The 23,940-nt window shown below is 45.4% G+C and overlaps 1 protein-coding gene and 1 pseudogene across 1 annotated transcript; one reads left to right on the top strand and one right to left on the bottom strand.

Moving 5' to 3' along the window:
* LOC123055944 (very-long-chain aldehyde decarbonylase GL1-6-like) overlaps window positions 1-18,055 on the top strand; it is a 64,264-nt pseudogene extending 46,209 nt beyond the window's left edge.
* Window positions 18,056-18,433: 378 nt separating this feature from the next.
* On the bottom strand, window positions 18,434-19,792 carry LOC123054593 (uncharacterized). The gene is made up of 2 exons (XM_044478393.1): window positions 19,516-19,792; window positions 18,434-19,123 (listed from the first exon to the last, which is right to left on the bottom strand). The coding sequence occupies exon 2, from the start codon at window positions 19,101-19,103 to the stop codon at window positions 18,705-18,707; it is 399 nt and encodes a 132-aa protein (XP_044334328.1). The 5' UTR covers window positions 19,104-19,123; window positions 19,516-19,792; the 3' UTR covers window positions 18,434-18,704.
* Between the last annotated feature and the right edge of the window lie 4,148 nt (window positions 19,793-23,940).

Here is a 23,940-nt window from a genome sequence, read left to right as displayed (position 1 = left end):
GCTGGGAGTTAATCTTCCAGATGATAGTGTTATTGACAGAGTTCTTCTGTCACTGCCACCAAGCTACAAAGGCTTCGTGATGAACTATAATATGCAAGGGATGGAGAAGACAATACCCGAGCTTTTCGCAATGCTCAAAGCTGCGGAGGTAGAAATCTAGAAGGAGCATCAAGTGTTGATGGTTAAAAAACCACTAGTTTCAAGAAAAATGGCAAGGGAAAGAAGGGGAACTTCAAGAAGAATGGCAAGCAAGTTGCCACTCCCGGGAGGAAGCCCAAAGCTGGACCCAAGCCTGAAACTGAGTGCTTCTACTGCAAATGGATTGGTCACTGGAAGCGCAACTGCCCCAAGTATTTGGTGGATAAGAAGGATGGCAAAGTGAACAAAGGTACATTTGATATACATGTTATTGATGTGTACCTTACTAATGCTCGTAGTAGCGCCTGGGTATTTGATACTGGTTCTGATGAGGACATCAATACCATTGTTACACCCACAGCCCCTGCTGTTATACATACTGGACCAATTACTAGAGCTCGCGCACGCCAATTAAATTATCAGGTACTTCCGTTTCTTGGTAATGATTCTAATGTTCATGAGAATATGATGTTGCCTAAATTGAATACATTTGTTTTGCTTACAAATGAAGGGCCTAGCTTGGACAAGAGGGATGAACATTGGAGCAAGATTAAGCATGGAGATGATGGCAAGCGCAAGGGGAACAAGAACGGAGTTACGAGTGATGATTTCAGGATTTCGAAGCCACCATAATGAGTGCATGAAGCCTTGGACGAAATATACAAGTTGCCACTTCATAAATTTCGTCTAGAGGCTATTATAGGTGCTGTGTCACCTTATTTTTGGGCCAGGCCCATGTAATTTTGAAATAGTCAAGTGTAGGCTGTTTTTAGAGTCCGTATGTGTGGGGAAACAAGAGTTAGAGTTGGTTTCGGACCCCTCCTCCATGGGCCACGAAATTCCCCCCTCTTCCTCCATATATACAGCCCATAGGGCATCGTTTAGACTTTGGGTTTTGTTTAGATTAAAAGTTCACCATAGCTGCAGCTTCGCGTACTTCGTTTGTGTTCAACGACCAGACCAAGACGTAACAGAACCCCACCTTGATCAATAAAGCTTTCCTCTTATATTCGCAATATCCTGATTGCAATCTTAGTTTCTTGCTTGTTCTTCATTTGCTTGCAGGAAATAGACCCTCGTGGTCAGGTTGACCGTGCTCCGGCGTAGTCAATAACCCTGGCACGTTCGTAGTCGGATCGTCAAGGTCGACTCCCACAGAAAACGAGAGCCACCATCTCATCGAAACATTGGGACACCTTCGCCTCTATCAAGTGGTATCAGATTTCCAGGTTGCTTGATGAGATTTTACAGTTTTTCGTAGTTTAGATCGAGTCTGTTCTTCATACCTATAGTCCACGAAAAAGCCAAAAAAAATTAGGGTTAGTTCATCCTATCCGAACCAGTCTGAGCCTTTGCATAGTCTTTTCAGTATTTTGCTTTGTTGAATTTGTGGTTGCATCGTCGTGTCAAGTTGCTGGTCTTAGCGTCTAGTCTTTTAGAGTTTCGACTTCTGGTCATAAGTTGTCACGCCGCCATTGCACCATCATCATCGCCCCTGCCATCTACCACCACCACTTATCCGCCACCGCTCTGAATCCGTATCCATATACCACGACCAATCCGTATCCATATACCACCATATACCACCACCGCTGCCATATCCTACCACCATATATCCACCACCAATCCGAGTTCCTTTCATATTAGGTTTGTTTTCGAGATCCATCTAATTTCCGATTCGTGTTTCCTTGCCTGAGTAGGTTTCAAAAAAAAGAGTCTGGAGACCCCCGGGCAGATTTTAGGCCAAAACTTCGGCGACAGAAAATATTTTTTCCCTATCCTAGTTTTAGGCTTTTCTGAGTCTTTTGAGCCACGTGCCATCATAATGATTTTTTCTCGCACTTTTTCGTCGTCGCTGCCCTGATTTCCGAAAAATTAGTCAAAACAATTTTGTGCCCATCCTGTCATTTTGACCTGGGAAGAGTTTTGAGACACTCGCCATTATAGTGATTTTTCGCAAAAAAAACAGGAGCGCAAAAAAGAAGAGCGCCAAAAAAAACAGAGCGAAAAAAAATTCCAGAGTGTGTTTTTCCCTTGATTACGTGCAGCGCCGTGATTTTGATAGTGTTCTAGGCTCGCGTCTCTAGCACGGTCTAGCCTAGGACCAGCACAGTACCGTCGTTGAGCATTTATTAACTTTGCATCTCTGAATTGATTGTTGCTGACCCTTTTTGCTATTAAGCCTTCCCAGCTCCACATACATCTACGTCATGCGTTTGACTCTCCCTGGTAATCGCTCTATCCAAGCTTTGAGAGTTTTGACTACAACGGTTGCCGATCACCACTTGCTGCTTGGTAAGAACTGGTAAGAATTTGAGATTCGCTTGACGGTTTGTGACTGTCCACCACACAACCACCACCACCACTTCCTAGTAGTCTGTAGATCATATTCTTGTGTGTTTCTATTACTGCTAACCATGGCATGATCTCAAGCCGATGAGACTGACTGGGAGAACATGACGAACAAAGAGTTACATGATAAGTTTCAGCAAATGATGAGTGGACAGGTGGACGATGTGCTAAACAGATTTGAAGAGGCCATGGAGAAGATAGATGGCATTGAGAAGGCGTTCGAAACAAAGCTCGATAACAAGTTTAATAAATTGCCCGCTCGTCTTCCACAACCACCGACTGCTGCACCTGTCGCACCTCTACAGCCACAACAACAACAACAACATAGCCTTCCAAATCAAGTGGGACGAGCACAGCGCGTTCCCCTTGAGCCTGGTCAAACTTCTGGTGCCGGTGTACCTACTGTTGATGCTTCTGTAGCTCCTACTGCTACTCCAGAGGTGGAGGACCATTACGAGGATGAGGTTGATCAAAATCAGAACTACGTGCGACCACCAGCACCACCACCACCAGGTCGTCCTCATGCATATCATCGCAACAGTAAGGCTGCACCACCACCTGAGGTACGAGATCATGACCATCTTCCTAAACTAAAATTGAATATTCCACTATTTGAGGGTAGATATGTTCCTGATATATATCTTACTTGGGAGTTAGAAACTGAACAACGATTTACGTGTTTACAATATCCTGAGTAGAGACGTGTTCCTGCTGATGTTTGTGCTTTCACTAGCTTTGCATATGTTTGGTGGTCTGAACATTGTAGATTATATCCTATTCCAGCTACTTGGGCTACTTTGAAAACTGCTATGCGTACTCGTTGGGTTCCACCATATTATCAACGTGAATTACTTCAAAAATTGCAGCGTTTAAGACAAGGAAAAATTTATGTAGAAGAATATTATCAGGAATTACAAACTGGCATGATTAGATGTGGTATTGTTGAGGAGAATGAAGCTAGCTTGCACGTTTTATGGTGGATTAAATAGAGAGATTCAGACCATTCTAGAGTATAAGGAGTATAACAATATCACTCGTTTATTCCATCTTGCTTGTAAAGCTGAACGTGAAGTGCAGGATCGACAGGCATTGGCGTGAACTAACTTTTCTGCAGGTCGACCTTCATCATGGACACCACGTGAATCCTCTACTTCCACTGCACCAGCACTTCCATCAGGTGCCACCTCCAGCCGTGATACAAGAAAGCAGGCACAACCACCACTATCTGCCAAGAGCACACCTGCTGGGCCTACACAGAGCTCTTCTTCTTCCATGACATCAACGGCACACACACGTGATATTATTTGTCATCGTTGTAAGGGAAGAGGTCATTATGCGAGAGAATGCAAATCTCAGCGTGTGATGATTGCTACTGAGGATGGTGGGTATGAGTCCGCTAGTGACTATGATGAGGAGATTTTGGCTCTTATTACACGTGAAGAACACGGTGGAGATGATTCTGATCATGAGACGCAATACATGGCTCCTGAAGACGTTGACAGGTATGAATGTTTAGTTGCTCAACGTGTTTTGAGTGTGCAGGTCACACAAGCTGAGCAAAATCAGAGGCATAATTTGTTCCATACAAAGGGAGTTGTGAAGGAACATTCTGTTCGCGTCATCATGGATGGAGGGAGCTGCAACAACTTGGCTAGCATGGACATGGTGGAGAATCTATCTCTCACCACAAAACCACATCCACATCCTTACAATATCCAATGGTTCAATAACAGTGGCAAGATTAAGGTAACACGTACTGTTCGTGTGCATTTTTGTATCTCTACATATGCTGATTATGTTGATTGTGATGTGGTACCCATGCAAGCATGTTCCTTATTACTTGGTAGGCCATGGCAATTTGATAAAAATTCTGTACACCATGGTAGAAACAATCAGTATACTCTTGTTCATAAGGATAAACATATTACTTTGCTTCCTATGTCTCCTGATTCCATTTTGAAAGATGATATTAATAGAGCTAATAAAGCAAAATAGGAGAAAAAAAAGAGTGAAAACCAGATTGTGGCAAAAGAATTTGAGCAACAAATGAAGCCTGATAATAAACCATCTAATGTTGCTTCTGAAATTAAATTGAAAAGTGCATGTTTACTTGCCAGCAAATCTGATATTGATGAGCTAGACTTTAGCAAATCTGTTTGCTATGGTTTTGTGTGCAAAGAGGCATTATTTTCATTCGAGGACGTGCCTTCCTCTTTGCCTCCTGCTGTTACTAACATTTTGCAGGAGTTAGCTGACGTCTTTCCACAAGACGTGCCACCGGGATTACCACCTATTCGAGGGATTGAGCATCAGATTGACTTAATTCCCGGTGCATCGCTACCCAACCGTGCACCATATCGTACCAATCCAGAGGAGGCGAAGGAGATTATGCGTCAAGTACAGGAGCTGCTCGACAAAGGTTATATACGCGAATCTCTTAGTCCTTGTGTTGTTCCTATTATACTAGTGCCTAAAAAGGATGGTACGTCGCGTATGTGTGTTGATTGTAGAGGCATTAATAATATTACTATTCGTTATCGTCATCCTATTCCTAGGCTAGATGATATGCTTGATGAATTGAGTGGCTCTACAATATTCTCCAAAGTTGATTTGCGTAGTGGATACCATCAAATTCGTATGAAATTGGGAGATGAATGGAAAATAGCATTTAAAACTAAGTTTGGTTTATATGAGTGGTTAGTCATGCCTTTTGGGTTAACTAATGCACCTGGTACTTTCATGAGACTAATGAACGAAGTTTTACGTGCTTTCATTGGGCGATTTGTGGTAGTCTATTTTGATGATATACTGATTAATAGCAAATCTTTGGAAGAACATTTGGAACATTTACGTGCTGTTTTTATTGCTCTACGTGATGCACGTTTGTCTGGTAACCTTGGGAAGTGCACCTTTTGCACCGATCGAGTATCTTTTCTTGGCTATGTTGTTACTCCACAGGGAATTGAAGTTGATAAAGCCAAGATTGAAGCTATTGAGAGTTGGCCGCAGCCCAAAACGGTCACACAAGTGAGGAGTTTTCTTGGACTCGCTGGTTTCTATAGGCGTTTTGTGAGAGATTTTAGCACCATTGTTGCACCTCTCAATGAGCTTACAAAGAAGGATCTGCCTTTTTTGGGGGTACCGCACAGGAAGAAACCTTCACGGTATTGAAAGATAAGTTGACACATGCTCCTTTACTCCAACTTCCTAATTTTAATAAGACTTTTGAGCTTGAATGTGATGCTAGTGGAATTGGATTAGGATGTGTGTTATTACAAGATGGCAAACCTGTTTCATACTTTTCTGAAAAATTGAGTGGGCCTAGTCTGAACTATTCTACTTATGATAAAGAATTATATGCTCTTGTTCGGACCTTAGAAACATGGCAACATTATTTATGGCCCAAAGAATTTGTTATACATTCTGATCATGAATCTTTGAAACACATTAAAAGTCAAGCAAAACTGAACCGTAGACATGCTAAATGGGTTGAATTCATCGAGACTTTCCCTTATGTCACTAAACACAAGAAGGGTAAAGAAAATGTTATTGATGATGCATTGTCTCGTCGCTATACTATGCTTTCACAACTTGACTTTAAATTATTTGGTTTGGAGACCATCAAAGATCAATATGTGCATGATGCTGAATTTAAAGATGTATTGCAGAATTGTAAAGAAGGTAGAACATGGAACAAGTTCATCGTTAACGATGGATTTGTGTTTCGTGCTAACAAGCTATGCATTCCAGCTAGCTCCGTTCGTCTTTTGTTGTTGCAGGAGGCGCATGGAAGAGGACTAATGGGACACTTTGGCGTGAAGAAGACAGGGGATATACTTGCTACACATTTCTTTTGGCCAAAGATGAGACGGGATGTTGAGCGTTTTGTTGCTCGCTGCCCTACATGTCAAAAAGCTAAGTCACTACTCAATCCTCAGGGTTTATATATGCCTTTGCCTGTACCTAGTGTTCCTTGGGAGGATATATCTATGGACTTTGTTTTAGGTTTACCTCGAACAAAGAAGGGGAGGGATAGCATATTTGTTGTCGTGGATAGGTTCTCGAAAATGGCACACTTTATACCATGTCATAAAAGCGATGATGTTGTTAATGTTGCTGATTTGTTCTTTCGTGAAATTATTCGCTTGCATGGTGTGCCAAATACCATTGTTTCAGATCGTGATACTAAATTTCTTAGCCACTTTTGGAGATGTTTATGGGTTAAGTTGGGGACTAAACTGCTTTTTAGTACTACTTGTCACCCCCAAACTGATGGACAAACTAAAGTAGTAAATAGAACATTGTCTACTATGCTTAGGGCTGTTTTGAAGAATAATAAGAAAATGTGGGAATAATGCTTGCCTCATATTGAATTTGCTTATAATCGTTCCTTGCATTCTCCTACTAAGATGTGCCCTTTTGAAATTGTGTATGGTTTCCTACCTCGTGCACCTATTGATTTGTTGCCTCTTCCATCTATGGAGAAGGTTAATTTTGATGCTAAACAATGTGCTGAATTGATTTTAAAAATGCATGAGTTAACTAAGGAAAACATTGAGCGTATGAATGCTAAATATAAACTTGCTGGAGATAAGGGTAGAAAACATGTTGTGTTTGCACCTGGAGATCTTGTTTGGTTACATTTGCGTAAGGATAGATTTCCTGATTTGCCAAATCAAAGCTAATGCCACGTGTTGATGGTCCTTCTAAGGTGTTAGAGAAAATAAATGATAATGCATATAAACTTGAGCTGCCTGGAGATTTTGGGGTTAGTCCCACTTTTAACATTGCAGATTTGAAGCCTTATTTGGGTGAGGAAGATGAGCTTCCGTCGAGGATGACTTCATTTCAAGAAGGGGAGGATGATGAGGACATCAATACCATTGTTACACCCACAACCCCTGCTGCTATACATACTGGACCAATTACTAGAGCTCGCGCACGCCAATTAAATTATCAGGTACTTTCGTTTCTTGGTAATGATTCTAATGTTCATGAGAATATGATGTTGCCTAAATTGGATACATTTGTCTTGCTTACAATTGAAGGGCCTAGCTTGGACAAGAGGGATGAACATCGGAGCAAGATTAAGCATGGAGCTGATGGCATGCGCAAGGGGAACAAGAACAGAGTTACAAGTGATGATTTCAAGACTTTGAAGCCACCATAATGAGTGCATGAAGCCTTGGACGAAATATACAAGTTGCCACTTCATAAATTTCGTCCAGAGGCTATTATAGGTGCTGCGTCACCTTATTTTTGGGCCAGGCCCATGTAATTTCGAAATAGTCAAGTATAGGCTGTTTTTAGAGTCCGTATGTGTGTGGAAACAAGAGTTAGGGTAGGTTTCGGACCCCTCCTCCAAGGGCCACGAAATCCCCCCTCTTCCCCATATATACAGCCCTTAGGGCATCATTTAGACTTTGGGTTTTGTTTAGATTAAAAGTTCGCCATAGCTGCAACTTCGCGTACTTCGTTTGTGTTCAACAACCAGACCAAGAAGTCACAAAACCCCACCTTGATCAATAAAGCTTTCCTCTTATATTCGCAATATCCTGATTGCAATCTTAGTTTCTTTCTTGTTCTTCGTTTGCTTGCAGGAAATAGACCCTAGTGGTCAGGTTGATCGTGCTCCGGCGTAGTCAATAACCCTCGGAAGTTGGTTTAGCGGTTACTAAGGCGCGACGTCTCGCACGTTTGTAGTCGGATCGTCAGGGTCGACTCCCACAGAGCCACCATCTCATCAAAACATCGGGACACCTTCGCCTCTATCAGGTTCGGTTGCTCATATTTGTAACTTGAAACAGGAGCTACGGATTAAACGAAGATTGGCTAAGGACGAGGTGACGATGTGCGTCGGAAATGGTTCCAAGGTCGATGTGATCGCCGTTGGCACGCTACCTCTACATCTACCTTCGAGATTAGTTTCAGATCTGAATAATTGTTATTTGGTGTCAACATTGAGCATGAACATTATATCTGGATCTTGTTTAGTGTGAGACGGTTATTCATTTAAATCAGAGAATAATGGTTGTTCTTTTATATGAGTAATATCTTTTATGGTCATGCACCCTTGAAGAGTGGTCTATTTCTATTGAATCTAGATTGTGGTGATACGCATCTTCTATATCTAAGTAGCTAGCCCCCACTAACTATTTCTCTAAACATGCAAGCATGCCACATCATCCCACAACATGGATGAGAAAACGCCCACCCCCACTATCATATGTCTCTCAACATGCAAGCACGCCACTTCATCATTAAACGTGCATGAAAAAAAGACTCATCTCAACATGCAAACATAGTACATAAGAATTTTCATTCTTCTATGTTATTTGTATTTAATAAACATTTTATAACAATATAATAATTGAACATAATAAATTATATGTATTTTCAGTTTTAGCCTTTTATATTATTACTTCAAATATTCATGTTTCATACGACAAATCACATTGAAACATGTTGCAAAATATCCCCGCAACAACGTGCGCCGTATCATCTAGTATTCATAATATTGATGCCAAAAGATGCCAAGTTGATAATGATAGTGCAACATATTTGTGGCACTGCCGTTTAGGTCATATTGGTGTAAAGCGCATGAAGAAACTCCATGCAGATGGAATTTTGGAATCACTTGATTATGAATCATTTGATACTTACTAACCATGCCTCATGGGCAAGATGACTAAAACTCCGTTCTCCGGAACAATGGAGTGAGCCAATGACTTATTGGAAATAATATATATATCGATGTATGCGGTCCGATGACTGTTGAGGCACGCGGCAGGTATCGTTATTTTCTGACCTTCACAGATGATTTGAGCAGATATTGGTATATCTACTTAATGAAACACAAGTCTGAAACATTTGAAAAGTTCAAAGAATTTCAGAGTGAAGTGGAGAATCATCATAACAAGAAAATAAAGTTTCAACGATCTGATCGTGGAGGCGAATATCTGAGTTACGAGTTTGGCCTTAATTTAAAACAATGTGGAATAGTTTCACAACTCACACCACCTGGAACACCACAACGTAATGGTGTGTCCGAACGTCGTAACTGTACTTTATTAGATATGGTGCGATCTATGATGTCTCTTACCGATTTACCACTGTCGTTTTGGGGCTATGCATTAGAGACAGCTGCATTCACATTAAATAGGGCACCATCTAAACCCGTTGGGACAACACCGTATGAACTGTGGTTTGGCAAGAAACCTAAGCTGTCGTTTCTTAAAATTTGGGGTTGCGACACTTATGTCAAAAGGCTTCAGCCTGATAAGCTCGAACCCAAATCGGAGAAGTGTGTCTTCATAGGATACCCTAAGGAAACAATTGGGTACACCTTCTACCACAGATCCGAAGGCAAGATCTTTGTTGCCAAGAATGGAACCTTTCTAGAGAAGGAGTTTCTATCGAAAGAAGTGAGTGGGGGGAAAGTAGAACTTGATGAGATAATTGTACCTTCTGTCGAATTGGAAAGTAGCTCATCACCGAAAACCGTTCCTGTGATGCCTACACCAATTAATAGAGAGGAAGCCAATGATGATGATCATGTAACTTCAAATCAAGTTACTACTGAACCTCGTAGGTCAACCAGAGCACGATCCGCACCAGATTGGTACAGTAATCCTGTTCTGAAAGTCATGTTACTAGACCATGGCGAACCTACAAACTATGAAGAAGCTATGATGAGCCCAGATTCCGATAAATGGCTTGAGGCCATGAAATCTGAGATAGGATCCATGTATGAGAACAAAGTCTGGACTTTGGTGGACTTGCCCGATGATCGGCGAGCCATAGAGAATAAATGGATCTTCAAGAAGAAGACTGACACTGATGGTAATGTTACTGTCTACAAAGCTCGACTTGTCGCGAAAGGTTTTCGACAAGTTCAATTAGTTGACTACGATGAGACTTTCTTACCCGTAGCGATGCTTAAGACTAATTAGGAATTCTTTTCTTGGTCACTGAGATTCGTGGATAATTTAAGTACTATTTAGGGATAGATCGTACCTCTTTTTTTAACCCCTCAAAAATCATGTTAGCAATTGTCGCATTTTATGATTATGAAATCTGGCAAATGGACATCAAAACTGCATTCCTTAATGGATTTCTTAAAGAAGAGTTGTATATGATGCAACCAGAAAGTTTTGTCGATCCTAAAGGTGCTGACAAAGTATGCAAGCTCCAGCGATCCATCTATGGACTGGTGCAAGCATCTCGGAGTTGGAATATACGCTTTGATGAGGTGACCAAAGCATATGGTTTTATACAGACTTTCGGAGAAGCCTGTATTTACAAGAAAGTGAGTGGCAGCTCTGTAGCATTTCTAATATTATATGTGGATGACATATTGTTGATTGAAATGATGTAGAATTTCTCGATAGCATAAAAGGATACTTGAATAAGAGTTTTCAATGAAAGACCTCGGTGAAGCTGCTTATATATTGGGCATCAAGATCTATAGAGATAGATCAAGACGCTTAATAGGACTTTCACAAAGCACATACCTTGATAAAGTTTTGAAGAAGTTCAAAATGGATCAGTCAAAGAAAGGGTTCTTGCCTGTGTTACAAGGTGTGAAGTTGAGTCAGACTCAATGACTGGCCACTGCAGAAGATAGAGAGAAAATGGAAGTCATTCCCTATGCCTCAGTGATGACCCACAAGTATAGGGGATCTATCGTAGTCCTTTCGATAAGTAGGAGTGTCGAACCCAACGAGGAGCAGAAGGAAATGATAAGCGGTTTCAGCAAGGTATTCTCTGCAAGCACTGAAATTATCGGTAACAGATAGTTTTGTGATAAGGTAATTGGTAACGAGTAACAAGTAACAAGTGTAAATAAAGTGCAGCAAGATGGCCCAATCCTTTTTGTAGCAAAGGACAAGCCTGGACAAACTCCTATATGAAGGAAAACGCTCCCGAGGACACATGGGAATTATCGTCAAGCTAGTTTTCATCACGTTCATATGATTCGCGTTCGGTACTTTGATAATTTGATATGTGGGTGGACCGGTGCTTGGGTTCTGTCCTTACTTGGACAAACATCCCACTTATGATTAACTCCTATTGCAAGCATCCGCAACTACAAAAGAAGTATGAAGGTAAACCTAACCATAGCATGAAACATATGGATCCAAATCAGCCCCTTACGAAGCAACACATAAACTAGGGTTTAAGCTTCTGTCACTCTAGCAACCCATCATCTACTTATTACTTCCCAATGCCTTCCTCTAGGCCCAAACAACGGTGGAGTGTCATGTAGTCGACGTTCACATAACACCACTAGAGGAGAGACAACATACATCTCATCAAAATATCGAACGAATACCAAATTCACATGGCTACTAATAGCAAGACTTCTCCCATGTCCTCAGGAACAAACGTAACTACTCACAAAGCATATTCATGTTCATAATCAGAGGAGTATTAGTATGCATATAGGATCCGAACATATGATCTTCCACCAAATAAACCAACTAGCATCAACTACAAGGAGTAATCAACACTACTAGCAACCTACAGGTACCAATCCCAGACTTGGAGACAAAGATTGGATACAAGAGATGAACTAGGGTTTTAGAGGAGATGGTGATGGTGAAGATGTTGATGGAGATTGGCCCCCTCCCGATGAGAGGAGCGTTGGTGATGACGATGGCGATGATTTCCCCCTCCCGGAGGGAAGTGTCCCCGGCAGAACAGCTCCGCCAGAGCCCTAGATTGGTTCCGCCAAGGTTCCGCCTCGTGGCGGCGGAGTCTGGTCCCGAAAGCTTGCTTATGATTTTTCCTCGGACGAAAGACTTCATATAGCAGAAGATGGGCACCGGAGGGCCACCAGGGGGCCCACGAGGCAGGGGGCGTGCCCCCACCCTCGTGGCCAGGGTGTGGGCCCCCTCTGGTATTTTCTTCGCTCAATATTTTTTATTATTTCCAAAAATAACTTCCGTGGAGTTTCAGGACTTTTGGAGTTGTGTAGAATAGGTCTCTAATATTTGCTCCTTTTCCAGCCCAGAATTCCAGCTGCCGGCATTCTCCCTCTTTATGTAAACCTTGTAAAATAAGAGAGAATAGGCATAAGTATTGTGACATAATGTGTAATAACAGCCCATAATGCAATAAATATCGATATAAAAGCATGATGCAAAATGGACGTATCACTCAGCCATAGGTTCTATCATGTATGCTATGATGTGTACCCTTGCTATAAGTTTGGCAGGAGGTACCAAAGTAATCCAGGAGTGGATCACTGGACAGCGGTCAAGAACATCCTGAAGTACCTGAAAAGGACTAAGGATATGTTTCTCGTTTATGGAGGTGACAAAGAGCTCGTCGTAAATGGTTACGTCGATGCTAGTTTTGACACTGATCCGGATGACTCTAAGTCACAAACCGGATACGTATTTATATTGAATGGTGGAGCTGTCAATTGGTGCAGTTCCAAGCAGAGCGTCGTGGCGGGATCTACGTGTGAAGCGGAGTACATAGCTGCTTCGGAAGCAGCAAATGAAGGAGTCTGGATGAAGGAGTTCATATCCGATCTAGGTGTAATACCTAGTGTAGCGGGTCCAATGAAAATCTTTTGTGACAATACTGGAGCAATTGCCTTAGCAAAGGAATCCAGATTTCACAAAAGAACCAAACACATCAAGAGACGCTTCAACTCCATCCGTGATCAAGTCAAGGAGGGAGACATTGAGATTTGCAAAATACATACGGATCTGAATGTAGCAGACCAATTGACTAAGCCTCTTCCACTAGCAAAACATGATCAGCACCAAGACTCCATGGGTGTTAGAATCATTACAATGTAATCTAGATTATTGACTCTAGTGCAAGTGGGAGACTGAAGGAAATATGCCCTAGAGGCAATAATAAAGTTGTGCTTTTATATTTCCTTATTCATGACAAATGTTTATTATTCATGCTTGAATTGTATTCATCGGAAACCTAAATACATGTGTGAATACATAGACAAACACTATGTCCCTAGTGAGCATCTGCTTGACTAGCTCGTTGATCAGAGATGGTTAAGGTTTCCTGACCATGGATATGAGTTGTCATTTGATAACGGGATCAGATCATTAGGAGAATGATGTGATGGACAAGGCCCATCCGTTAGCTTAGCATTATGATCGTTCAGTTTTATTGCTATTGCTTTCTTCATGTCAAATACATATTCCTTCGACTATGGGATTATGCAACTCCCAGATACTAGAGGAATGCCTTATGTGCTATCAAACGTCACAACGTAACTGCGTGATTATAAAGATGCTCTACAGGTATCTCCGAAGGTGTTTGTTGAGTTGGCATAGATCGAGATTAGGATTTGTCACTCCAAGTATTGGAGAGGTATCTCTGGGCCCTCTCGGTAATACACATCATAAGCTTGCAAGCAAACGACTAAGGAGTTGGCCACGAGGTGATGTATTACGGAACTAGTAAAGATACTTGCCGGTAACGAGATTGAACTAGGTATGAAGATACCGACGATCGAATCTCGGGCAAGTAACATACCGATGGACAAAGGGAATAACGTATGTTGTCATAACGGTTCGACCGATAAAGATCTTCATAGAATATGTAGGAGCCAACATGAGCATCCAGGTTACGCTATTGGTTATTGACCGGAGAGGTGTCTCGGTCATGTCTACATAGTTCTCGAACCCGTAGGGTCCGCACGCTTAACGTTCGATGACGATATTGTATTATCTGAGTTATGTAATTTGGTGACCGAATGTTGTTCGGAGTCCCGGATGAGATCACGGACATGACGAGGAGTCTCGAAATGGTCGAGAGGTAAAGATTGATATATAGGACGATAGTATTCGGACACCGGAAGTGTTCCGGAGGGTACCGGGTACATATCAGGTCAGCGGAAGGGGTTCCGGGCACCCCCGACAAAAGATATGGGCCTTATGGGCCAAGAGGGGAAACGCACCAGCCACCAGGGGCTGGTGCTCCCCCCATATGGGCCGAACCAAGGGGAGAAGGAAATAGGGGAAGAGAAAGGAAAGGGGGGATTCGGCCTCCCCCTTCCCTTTCTCCCCCCTCATCTGTCCTTCCCCCTCCGGTAAATAAGGAAGGGGGCGCCGGCCTAGGAGGAACCCAAGTAGGATTTGGTCCTACTTGGGGCGCCTCCTGGCCTCTCCCCTCTCCCTCCCACCTATATATGTGTGGGGGGTACCTCTAGCACACACCAGACAATTGCCTAGCCATGTGCGGCGCCCCCCTCCATAGTTTACACACTCGGTCATATCTTTGTGGTGCTTAGGCGAAGCCCTGCGAGGATCACTTCACCATCACCACGCCGTCGTGCTGACGGAACTCATCTACTACCTCGACGTCTTGCTGAACGTGTGCAGAACTCGGAGGTGCCGTGCGTTCGGTACTTGATCGGTCGGAGCTAGAAGAAGTTCGACTACATCAACCGCGTTGTCAAACGCTTCCACTTACGGTCTACGAGGGTACGTCACACTCTCCCCCTCGTTGCTATGCATCTCCATGGATAGATCAATGCGTGTGCGTAGAATTTTTTGTTTTCCATGCAACGTTTCCCAACATCATGCACACAAGATAATCTTTCTATAACCTCTTGGGAAGGATTTAATCCAATTTACCATTAGGTCACTAAGACTAACAGGAACTGTTGGCATGCCAAAAGCACATGTGACTACTTGCCAGATCAATTTGGACAAAAGCGCAATCAAAGAACAAATGGTCAATGCTTTCTTTAGCACCACAAAAGTGGCATTCCACATTCTCTGTCTATCCTCTTGTTAACATGTGATCTTTGGTTGGAATGCTATTTTTAAGCATCAGTCATAGAAAACCTTAATTTTGTTGGGGGTTTTGAGTTTCCAAATAGCTCTATATCCAACCAACCACTCAGCTGCCAACCAAAGATATGAATCTCTCACACCAAACTTATTCTTGTCATTCAAAGGATGGTCCACTCTATCCTGACACTCACTCAATTCTTTCCAGAAACCAATCTTCTCATATCCTCCCATTGAATAACAGTCTCCCCAGGGAGAGTTCTTCTAAAATCAAGCACATACGATCCATTCCTCATCACATATTGAACAATAACCAACTTGTTGAAAGATATACTATATAATCTAGGGAAGCTTTCAGCCAGAAATTTATGTCCTAGCCATTTATCTTTCCAAAGATTGTCTTGGCACCATTTCCAACAACCTTCTTAGCCAAAGCTTGAAATACATGATTCACATCTATCAAAGTTTGCTAGAAATGTGAAGCACCATCTCTAGTTTTCAAACAAGTAAGGGTTGTCAGAACAAATACTTTTTAGTGAGCATATCTTGCCACAATGCATTAGTGTTTTGCAATTTCCAGAGCATTTCATCAGCAGACATTGATTTATGATCTCCAGATCAAGAACCCCTAAGCCACCATAGCTCTTAGGTATGCAAACTGTAGGCCAATTCATCATATGGTACTTTCTAATATCACTAGACTCCTGGCACACCATTCTAGCTCTACTGGAATCCATGCTTTTTAGTACACCTTTAGGAGTTTCCAAGAAGGAAAGCATGAACAAAAGTATGCTGCTTAAGCAGGAACCAACCAAGGTCACTCTGTCACCAATTGATAGAAGATTTCCTTTCTTGTCAGACATTTTTTTGCAGATTTTCTCATCCACTGGCTCCGATTCAGCATTGTTGAGTCTTTTTGCATCAATAGGAATCCCAAGATATTTCACACGAAGTTATTCAACCTTACAAGTAAAAGATCTCACAGTATCAACTTCCCTTCAGACAACATCTCCAAACAGAAATCTTCACTGTTATGAAAGTTGATCCATCAACTTGTTCAAAGATACACATGACAAATTTAAGTTTCCTAGCATTTTCCAAATTATCCTAAAAAGGAAGATAGTATACTTTGCGTATTGTAGTAGAACTAGTCCTCCATCAACAAGATTATGTACTAATTCAATGATCAGACCATTCTATTGAGCCTTCTTCTTCTTCAAGGCTAACCCATCAACTATGACATTAAAAAGAAGTAGGGATAAAGGGTCTCCTAGCCTTACTCCTTTAAAAGAGGGGAAGTAGGGGCCCACATAATCATTCACCGTGATGCCAAGTTAGCAACCCTTCCCCTCCTCACCAGTTTCATGATCCAATCACACCAAACATAACCCAAACCTTTAGCTTGCATCATCTGATATTTAAAAGGCCATTTCACTTTGTCATATGCCTTCTCAAATTATATCTTTAGCAAAACACGAGACTTTTTCTTTGATTGCACTTCATGAACAGTCTAATGACGCAACACCACTCCCTCCATGATATATCATTCCTTTACAAAGCAGTCTGAGTCGTTGAAATCCATCAATAACTAAACTTAGCCACTCGAGCATGCGCACGGGCGGCGAAAGTACGACCAGCGGCGCTTGTCGTATCGTCCACAAACTAGGTGTCCGAGTGGGGGGGGGGGGTCCTCCGCGTTAGCCTAGGTCGTAGCGGAGGTCGTTGAACAGCTAAGCACGATGGCATCAGATCTCCTCCAACCGCGTATGACCGGAGCCGGAATGGCCGTCACTGGAACCCTTTCCAGGTTCAAATGGCAGTCGTTCGGTATGTGCATGTCAGGCCAGGGCACGGGGATGGCATGCTGCCAGTAGTACGCGCACCGGTCGACGGGCACGTAAACACGGTTGCGTGCCGGCGGCGTCACTGTGAAGGTGGGCCGCGTGGGGCCGCTCCGAGGAGAAACAGGCCTCGTGGTAGTGCTTCTTGGACTTCATGGGGGCCCACTTCCATGACATTTTTGCGCCAGTAGTGAGCGGTGGGCGTCGACTAAGTTTGGTTGTCGGCCGTCAGGGGCATAGAAAGGAAGAAGAGTGGATAGGGAAGGGATGCCCCGAGCATGCTTGTGTTTAAAAGAGATGGCTCGTGGTGGTTGGATCATTGACATGTGGGGCCAGGGCGGACACCGACCGGAAGTGTGGCGCATCCGTCTACTGTGCGTGTGGACGCAAAACCAACCTATATTTATGGTGGATTTGTGTCCACACAGACATCAAATGAATAGTTTTGCGAGATGCGTCTATACGTTGGACCATGGTTTTTACCCATGAGGACCCAAACAAACACATCCGAACGAAATGGGTAGTGGTGTTGGAGTTGCCCTATCTTCCTCCAGCAAGTCAGCAACCTTATTCTCACGTGTTCAAAATTTGCCCACATAGCCTAAAAATCTCTCACCCCACAAATATTCACCACATCACGGAAACCTTCCACTTGGGTCTGGTTCTGGAAGGCAACGCCAGCATGCTCCGACGGTTGCGATTCCAGCCGAGGCCGTGAGCTGTGCGACGGCCGACGGGCACGGCGTCGACTGGACCATGGAGCCGCCGGTCCAGCCCTTCCCCCGCATGCTTCCTCCTAGATCTCGTTTGGCAACGCTGCTCTACACGCCCGTGGCGTGCGTCCGTCCACGCCGCAGCCCGGGCCCGGACCCGGAGGGCAGCGAGAATTCACAAGCAGTACCACATGCACTTTGGTCGGTCGGGTCTGGTTCAGGCTTTCAGTGAGTGCCTGCTCGCTCGTTCCCACTGCGTTTACTTCTCGAGGACCGCGCCTCAGGTGACCACAGAGACTGCACGGCACAGCCCAGGTGACAGACAGGTCTGCGACTGCGAGCTCCATCTCCGTTTTCGTCGTCTTCACACTCCCACGGGCGGCGAAACAGTACTGCTAATGGCGGCTCTGCGCTGCCTGCCATGTTCCAGGGCCGGAAAACGCCGTCCCACATTTGTCACGTTCCCACTGCCGACACCACAAGCTTGCAAATGTTTCTCACTGCAACATAATCGCTTGGAACGTAGCATCCGTCAGTTGGCTTACGTTTCTCCAACAATTAGCCATTAATCATTAGCGGAGTAGGTACTCATAAACCAAACCACAAGTCATAAGAACAACAAAGTGGTGATGAATTCCTAGTGAAATACTCCATTCAAGGTCTAAACATCACAGTAACATGCATGCCAATGAAGCGTTATTTATGTTACAGCGTGCCGCTCCGTACGTAGCTCTCCAAATCCCCATCACACACACCCACGAACAGCGGAAGAACGGAAGAAATCATTCATCAAACTAAGCAGACGATTAACTAAACGCAAACCACGACGCTAATGAATTGACGAACACGTCCTACTCAAATCAAGCCGGCTTGGGGCTGGCTTAGCCGAGATGGACCTCGGCCTCGCGCCTCTCGCCGCGCCTGGCGCGCACCACGAAGGCGACGGCGACCGCCACGCCGACCACCGCCAGGGCCGCGACGCCGCAGGCCACGCCGGCCGCGACGGCCACGGATCTGCGCGGCGGGGACGAGCGTGGGTTGGTGCTGGTGGTGGTGGTGGGCATCGCCGAGGCGGCCTCCGGCTTGGCGGCCTTGTTGTTGTCCAGCGCCTCCGGGAGCACGGCGGCCTCGGGCTTGGCGCCGAAGAAGGAGGCCATCTCGGGCGTCGCCTCCGTCTTCCCCTCGCTGCCGAAGTCCTCCAGCCCGTGGGACTCCGACCCGACGGCCAGGAGCGCCGCCACGCAGAGCGCCACGAGCAGATCTCGCCGGATGGACGCCATTGCTTCGGTCGCCAATCGAGCTGCCGTTGCGAGAATCAACAGTTAGTGGCTACTAGAAACAGCCTAAATAGCAAACTGTTGCTACGATCTTGAACTGCTCTCTAGACTGATTGAACTGCACGGTGCTGGTACATATATATTTGGAGAAATGCAGAACGATCATGTGGATGTGGCTCGGTGATTCACCAAATGGCCGGACAAAAAGAGCTAAAAGCAACCAAAGAAGAAGAAGAAAAAGTCGCATGCACCGACAGATCTCAGTGTCAATCAACTACAAGCAGGAGCAGCTAGACGACCATGTTCTTTCTGCAGCAGCAGCAGACCATGCTAAACAAACAAAGTGCAGAATTCCACAAAGGAAAAGCTCAACGCGAGGAGATTTCCTCGCTAGCTTTGCACAGCACGAACGTACCTCCGGAGCTTCACGAAAGGATAGTGTGTGTGCGACGGAGAAAGCAGAGAAAAATAGCACTTGTGGCTTGTGAGAGCTCTTGAAGATTCCCGGTATATATAAGAGCTCCTTGGTTTGGTTAGCACGAGTATGGGAGCCTGTGGAGAGCGAGAGGCTCGTGACGTGAGTGAGTGAGTGAGAACCCTATCTAATCAACCGATCACTCACTCACTCACTACCATGCATCGCATGATGCACGTAGATGTGATGTAGGGCTCGTCGTTATTTGGGTGGTGGAGTGAGTGTGAAGCCATTATGATTTTTGACCACTGCCCCGTGCCCGCGGGAAAACAAAGAGGTGGCCGGCCTCCCCCACCATTAGGTAGGCATGTGAGGAAGCCTTTACTTGGTTCACTAACCTCTCTGTCGGCTTGCTTCCACCCACTATTAGGAGAGCAGAGCGCCAGTCTCGTACAGTACCACCGCTAATCCATCCATCCCGTGCCCAGATTCTTTGCTACGGTTACTGTACTCCGTTGTACTTTTCCTCGGTCGCGTAGGGGGCTGTCTATTCTATCCCCCGGTTCACGAGCCGCGCTTCACGGGCAAGCGATCGGCCCTCGTGCAGCGAGCGCAGTGCCCGGTGACCATAATTAGCTCATGCGTCGTCCGCTTCATCATACTACTCCTCGAGGTCAAGTCACGCAACTCATCAGCCGTTCGCCTGCTGGTTGTTGGGCGAGTACGAGCAGGGCCGTCCTCGAGTCCTGAGAGATGTACTGCGACGTGCTAGCGCACATGGACGGTTGATCGCCATTGGCCGGTGACTCTCGATCGATCAGGCGAGTGGTAATTAGCGTTGGATCGGCACGGCGAGGCGGGGAATCTGATGAATGAATACTGTAGTAAGTAGGCCTGGTCCAGTCCAGCGTCCAGTGGAGTGGTAGCTAGCTAGAGGTAGCACGTACAGTATTCGTAGTCGATCGATCCAGCGAGCGACCTGGCAGGACATATGGCGCCGAGTTCATTGGCCGGGCACGCCCTGCATGGGCATGCTGGGGCAGAGCGGTTAGTTGGCAACCCTTGTACACTACTCCCACCTAACCCAATAAAACCATAAAGGTCATCATCACCAGCAAAAGGGGCCTCATCATATGATGCCTGATGCGTGATGCGTGAACCCGCACGATTGGGCACACCTACAGCGGCCGTGGTAAGTGAAACAGTGCACTAGTGTCCATCTCATTATTTGAGTGAACGGATCAGGTCGTTCATGTACACATGAGTACATGACAGTGTCGATGATCTCAGGAAACAGCTCCACTGTCTGTAAAAAAACATGGAGGAAATTTGCAGTGCAGGCTTCTGAAACGCTCTTGGACTGAAGATCGACACTCAGAAACTAGCATTGGGTGGTAGATAGATGCAGGGGGAGCAACCTTGGCGCTTGTGTTCTTATTCTGTCTCATCACAAGTGAGGAGGACCAACGGACCACCAAGTTTCGTTGTGGATCAACCCGCAATCTAATCTACCCCTGACACCAGTCCCGAGCAAGTGCGCTGTGTAAACCTTCGGCTTTGGCCGCGCATGGGCGCTCTTTCTGCGGTGAGGCAACACCTGTCTGTACGGGAATCTGGACGCGATCGGGTTGGTGGTGTACAAGCGCAAGAAACGGGTTGCAGGTCCCCGGCCTCGGCCTGGTCCGTCCGTGACGGGCGTTCAGTGTTCATGCTACCTCTTGCGCGTGGAGGTAGTGTCAGATCTTTCAGCCAGTGCGATGCGGTGCTCAACAGTGAGGGGAAAACTCACCCTGTAGAGCACCATGTTCAGATCGCCCCTTGGAGTAGGACAATGTCGGACAGGTCTAGCAAGACAACGCGGCCAAATTCACTGCGAATCGACCGAGCTGACACTCTTCACAGTGGATTCAGAAGAAGCGACCTCGATCCATCGGCGTCTCGTGATGTAAACGCGCCGTTGAAATTGTCGGCCGTTCCGTCAGAGTATCCGCGCGGTCTATTCTATTCCGTCCACAAGTGAACCAACCAACCATGAAGTTTTCTTCTTCTCCACTCACGGCCGCCCGGCTATCTACCCGTGACGGGACTGCCGACCAGTTTCTATGTGCTCTTTTGGCGATGAGACAACACCTGTCTGTACGGGGATCCGGACGTACTACGTGACCTTCTTTTGCTTTTCTTTCTTTTTGATTGAGTAGAGAAAAGGCATGTACTACGTGAGCGAGGCAAAGGCGCAAGCGCGACGCTGAGTGGGTTGGTCCCGGCCCGGCCCGGCCGTCCGTGAGAGTGTTGTGCATGGAGTTGTATGTCAGTGTGCGCGATGTGCGCTGCCGAGAATGTACACACGCTGTAGATCGACCAGCCTGTACCGTTTGTGCTTCATGTCCTGCCTTTTACGTACCGCTGAGATCTAGGTTGGGTGTGGTTAGGTCTCAGTCGACTGAGACTTAACCAAGTCCCAGTCAAGTGATATGGTACTAGTATGTAAGAAGAAGAAAAAAACTGAAAATAATTTTTTTGTACGAATCTCCATGCAAAATTAAATGAAGATAGTATCGATTGAGACATAGCAAAGTCTCAGTTGACTGAGACTTAGCAAAACTGATCTACGTTACTTGGTAGCAGTACTGCTGCTCTCTGTTCCTTTTCCAGTTGTCACTTCTCCACTCACTATGCATGGGGTCTACTGCAGCAGCTCGGAGGCTCGGCTCGACCATGTACCGCAGGAGCAAAGTAGCTCTTCAACCAATTGGATCAGGTAAAGGCAACTCTAGCACTGGCAGCCTTCATGTAACGTATATAAAGCATGTATTTCATATGGATACAGAGGCTGCCAACCAAAGTACCAAAGTGCAAATAATAATTGTCATACAAGCTTGCTTCATAAAAAAAATTCTCATGTGAGACCCGTTTATGAATGGCTCAAAGACAGAATCGTCATAAAATTGTGCTCAATAAATGTTTTTCTCATGTGAGACCCGTTGGCTCAAAGACATTTTCCTCCCCCACATTAACAATGAAAGTTTTTGAACAAGGATTTCAATATGTACACAATTGATTTCCAGATTACAACTAGGATTTGTACAACATTAAAACTACGATTCTCTATCAATAGAACTATCGACTCTACCTCCTCTTCAAAGTGACCCCGTGGGCGGGGAAGGCTACGGGCGTCGCGACTTCCACGCGGTCGGCGAACACATGTGTGTCTAGGATGCGGGATACAACCACATTTCTAAGGCCGGCGTGAGCGCGACTTTGAATCCTATGCATGCTGCCATCGAGATACGATCGAAGTAGGTAAGGGTGGAGGGGGGTAGGCAGGGCCAACCGCTGCGCGCGTCTTTGCCTATTAGGCAAGAGGATAGCAAGTTCTAAATTCTGTCTCGGTAGGACATGTCCTTGACCCACTCGGAGTAGTGTCATGCCCTCTCCCAGAACTTTTTGTCGGCACAATCTCATAGGTCTCATCAGGAAAGGTCCACGGAGAGGGGGCGACCGCATTGTCATGGTTGATGGGGGTTGATTGTGGTGGCGATGGGGAAGGGGAAGAGAGAGGGAGGGTGGCGGACGGTTTAGTGCGCCATGGGGACGATGGGGGTTTATATACCTGTGAATGGGCCCGCTACAACGAGAAATGCGGGCAGATTTGCCTCGTGCGGGTGGGAAACGAGTGCGAAACGCGACGGCGAACATTAATTGACGTTGTTCCCGGTGGAAAATCGATTGTGGCATTGGCAAGGGCAGGAGCGACACCGTACAAACGACGCCACCATTGACCGGGCTGCGTGTTGGAGGCAGAGGTCGGGCTGAAACTTTCCTTATGTGCGAGCGGTTGCGGATGGAGCACGCTCCATATCAATGCCCCCAGCCTCCAAATACGGTGGGCTCGTGGGCTCGATTTAGAGGGCACTCCATATATTATGCAGGGCTAGGTGTGTATGGCGACTCTCCTAGAGTGGTCTTTGCGGCCAAAATCATCATATCGGTGGTTATTATGCCGATCGGCCTAATATGGCGACTCTGCTAGAGTTGCTCTAATTAAAAGATGTGAAAGCTTTCTCTCGCCTCATCCCTTGCTGCCACCTTTGAGAATTAATGGAAAGCTTATGGGCCTTCTTGAACCCGGATCATCGCTGCCCTAAGATGAGATGGAGGAGGTGCTCGAAGATCCCTTGCATATAGTAGTTGTAGGCTTTGGTTTAGGTTAGTTGTTGTCCTTGTGGCATTTGGATTTATGCCTTATCTTAGCCCCATGCCGACCCTAGTGAGTAGCAACCAGTGGCCGCCTTCCACCTCCTAGGCTTATTGTCCATGGAGGATAGCAGCCGACGATGGTGGATCCGATGACAACTCTCCAAATAAGTTCAAGGGGCGCTAGATCTAAGGAAGATGGTGTATTTGAGTTTATTCCCAACTATGGCT

Source organism: Triticum aestivum, chromosome 2D (assembly GCF_018294505.1).
Source record: "Triticum aestivum cultivar Chinese Spring chromosome 2D, IWGSC CS RefSeq v2.1, whole genome shotgun sequence".
In the NCBI taxonomy this organism is placed as follows: Eukaryota; Viridiplantae; Streptophyta; class Magnoliopsida; order Poales; family Poaceae; genus Triticum; species Triticum aestivum.
Note: the sequence above shows the minus strand (reverse complement) of the source record. Positions and strands in the feature narration are given on the sequence as shown.

Excerpts from the sequence above, each read along its gene's own strand:
- LOC123054593 (XM_044478393.1), bottom strand. The coding sequence starts at position 19,103 with ATGGCGTCCATCCGGCGAGATCTGCTCGTGGCGCTCTGCGTGGCGGCG.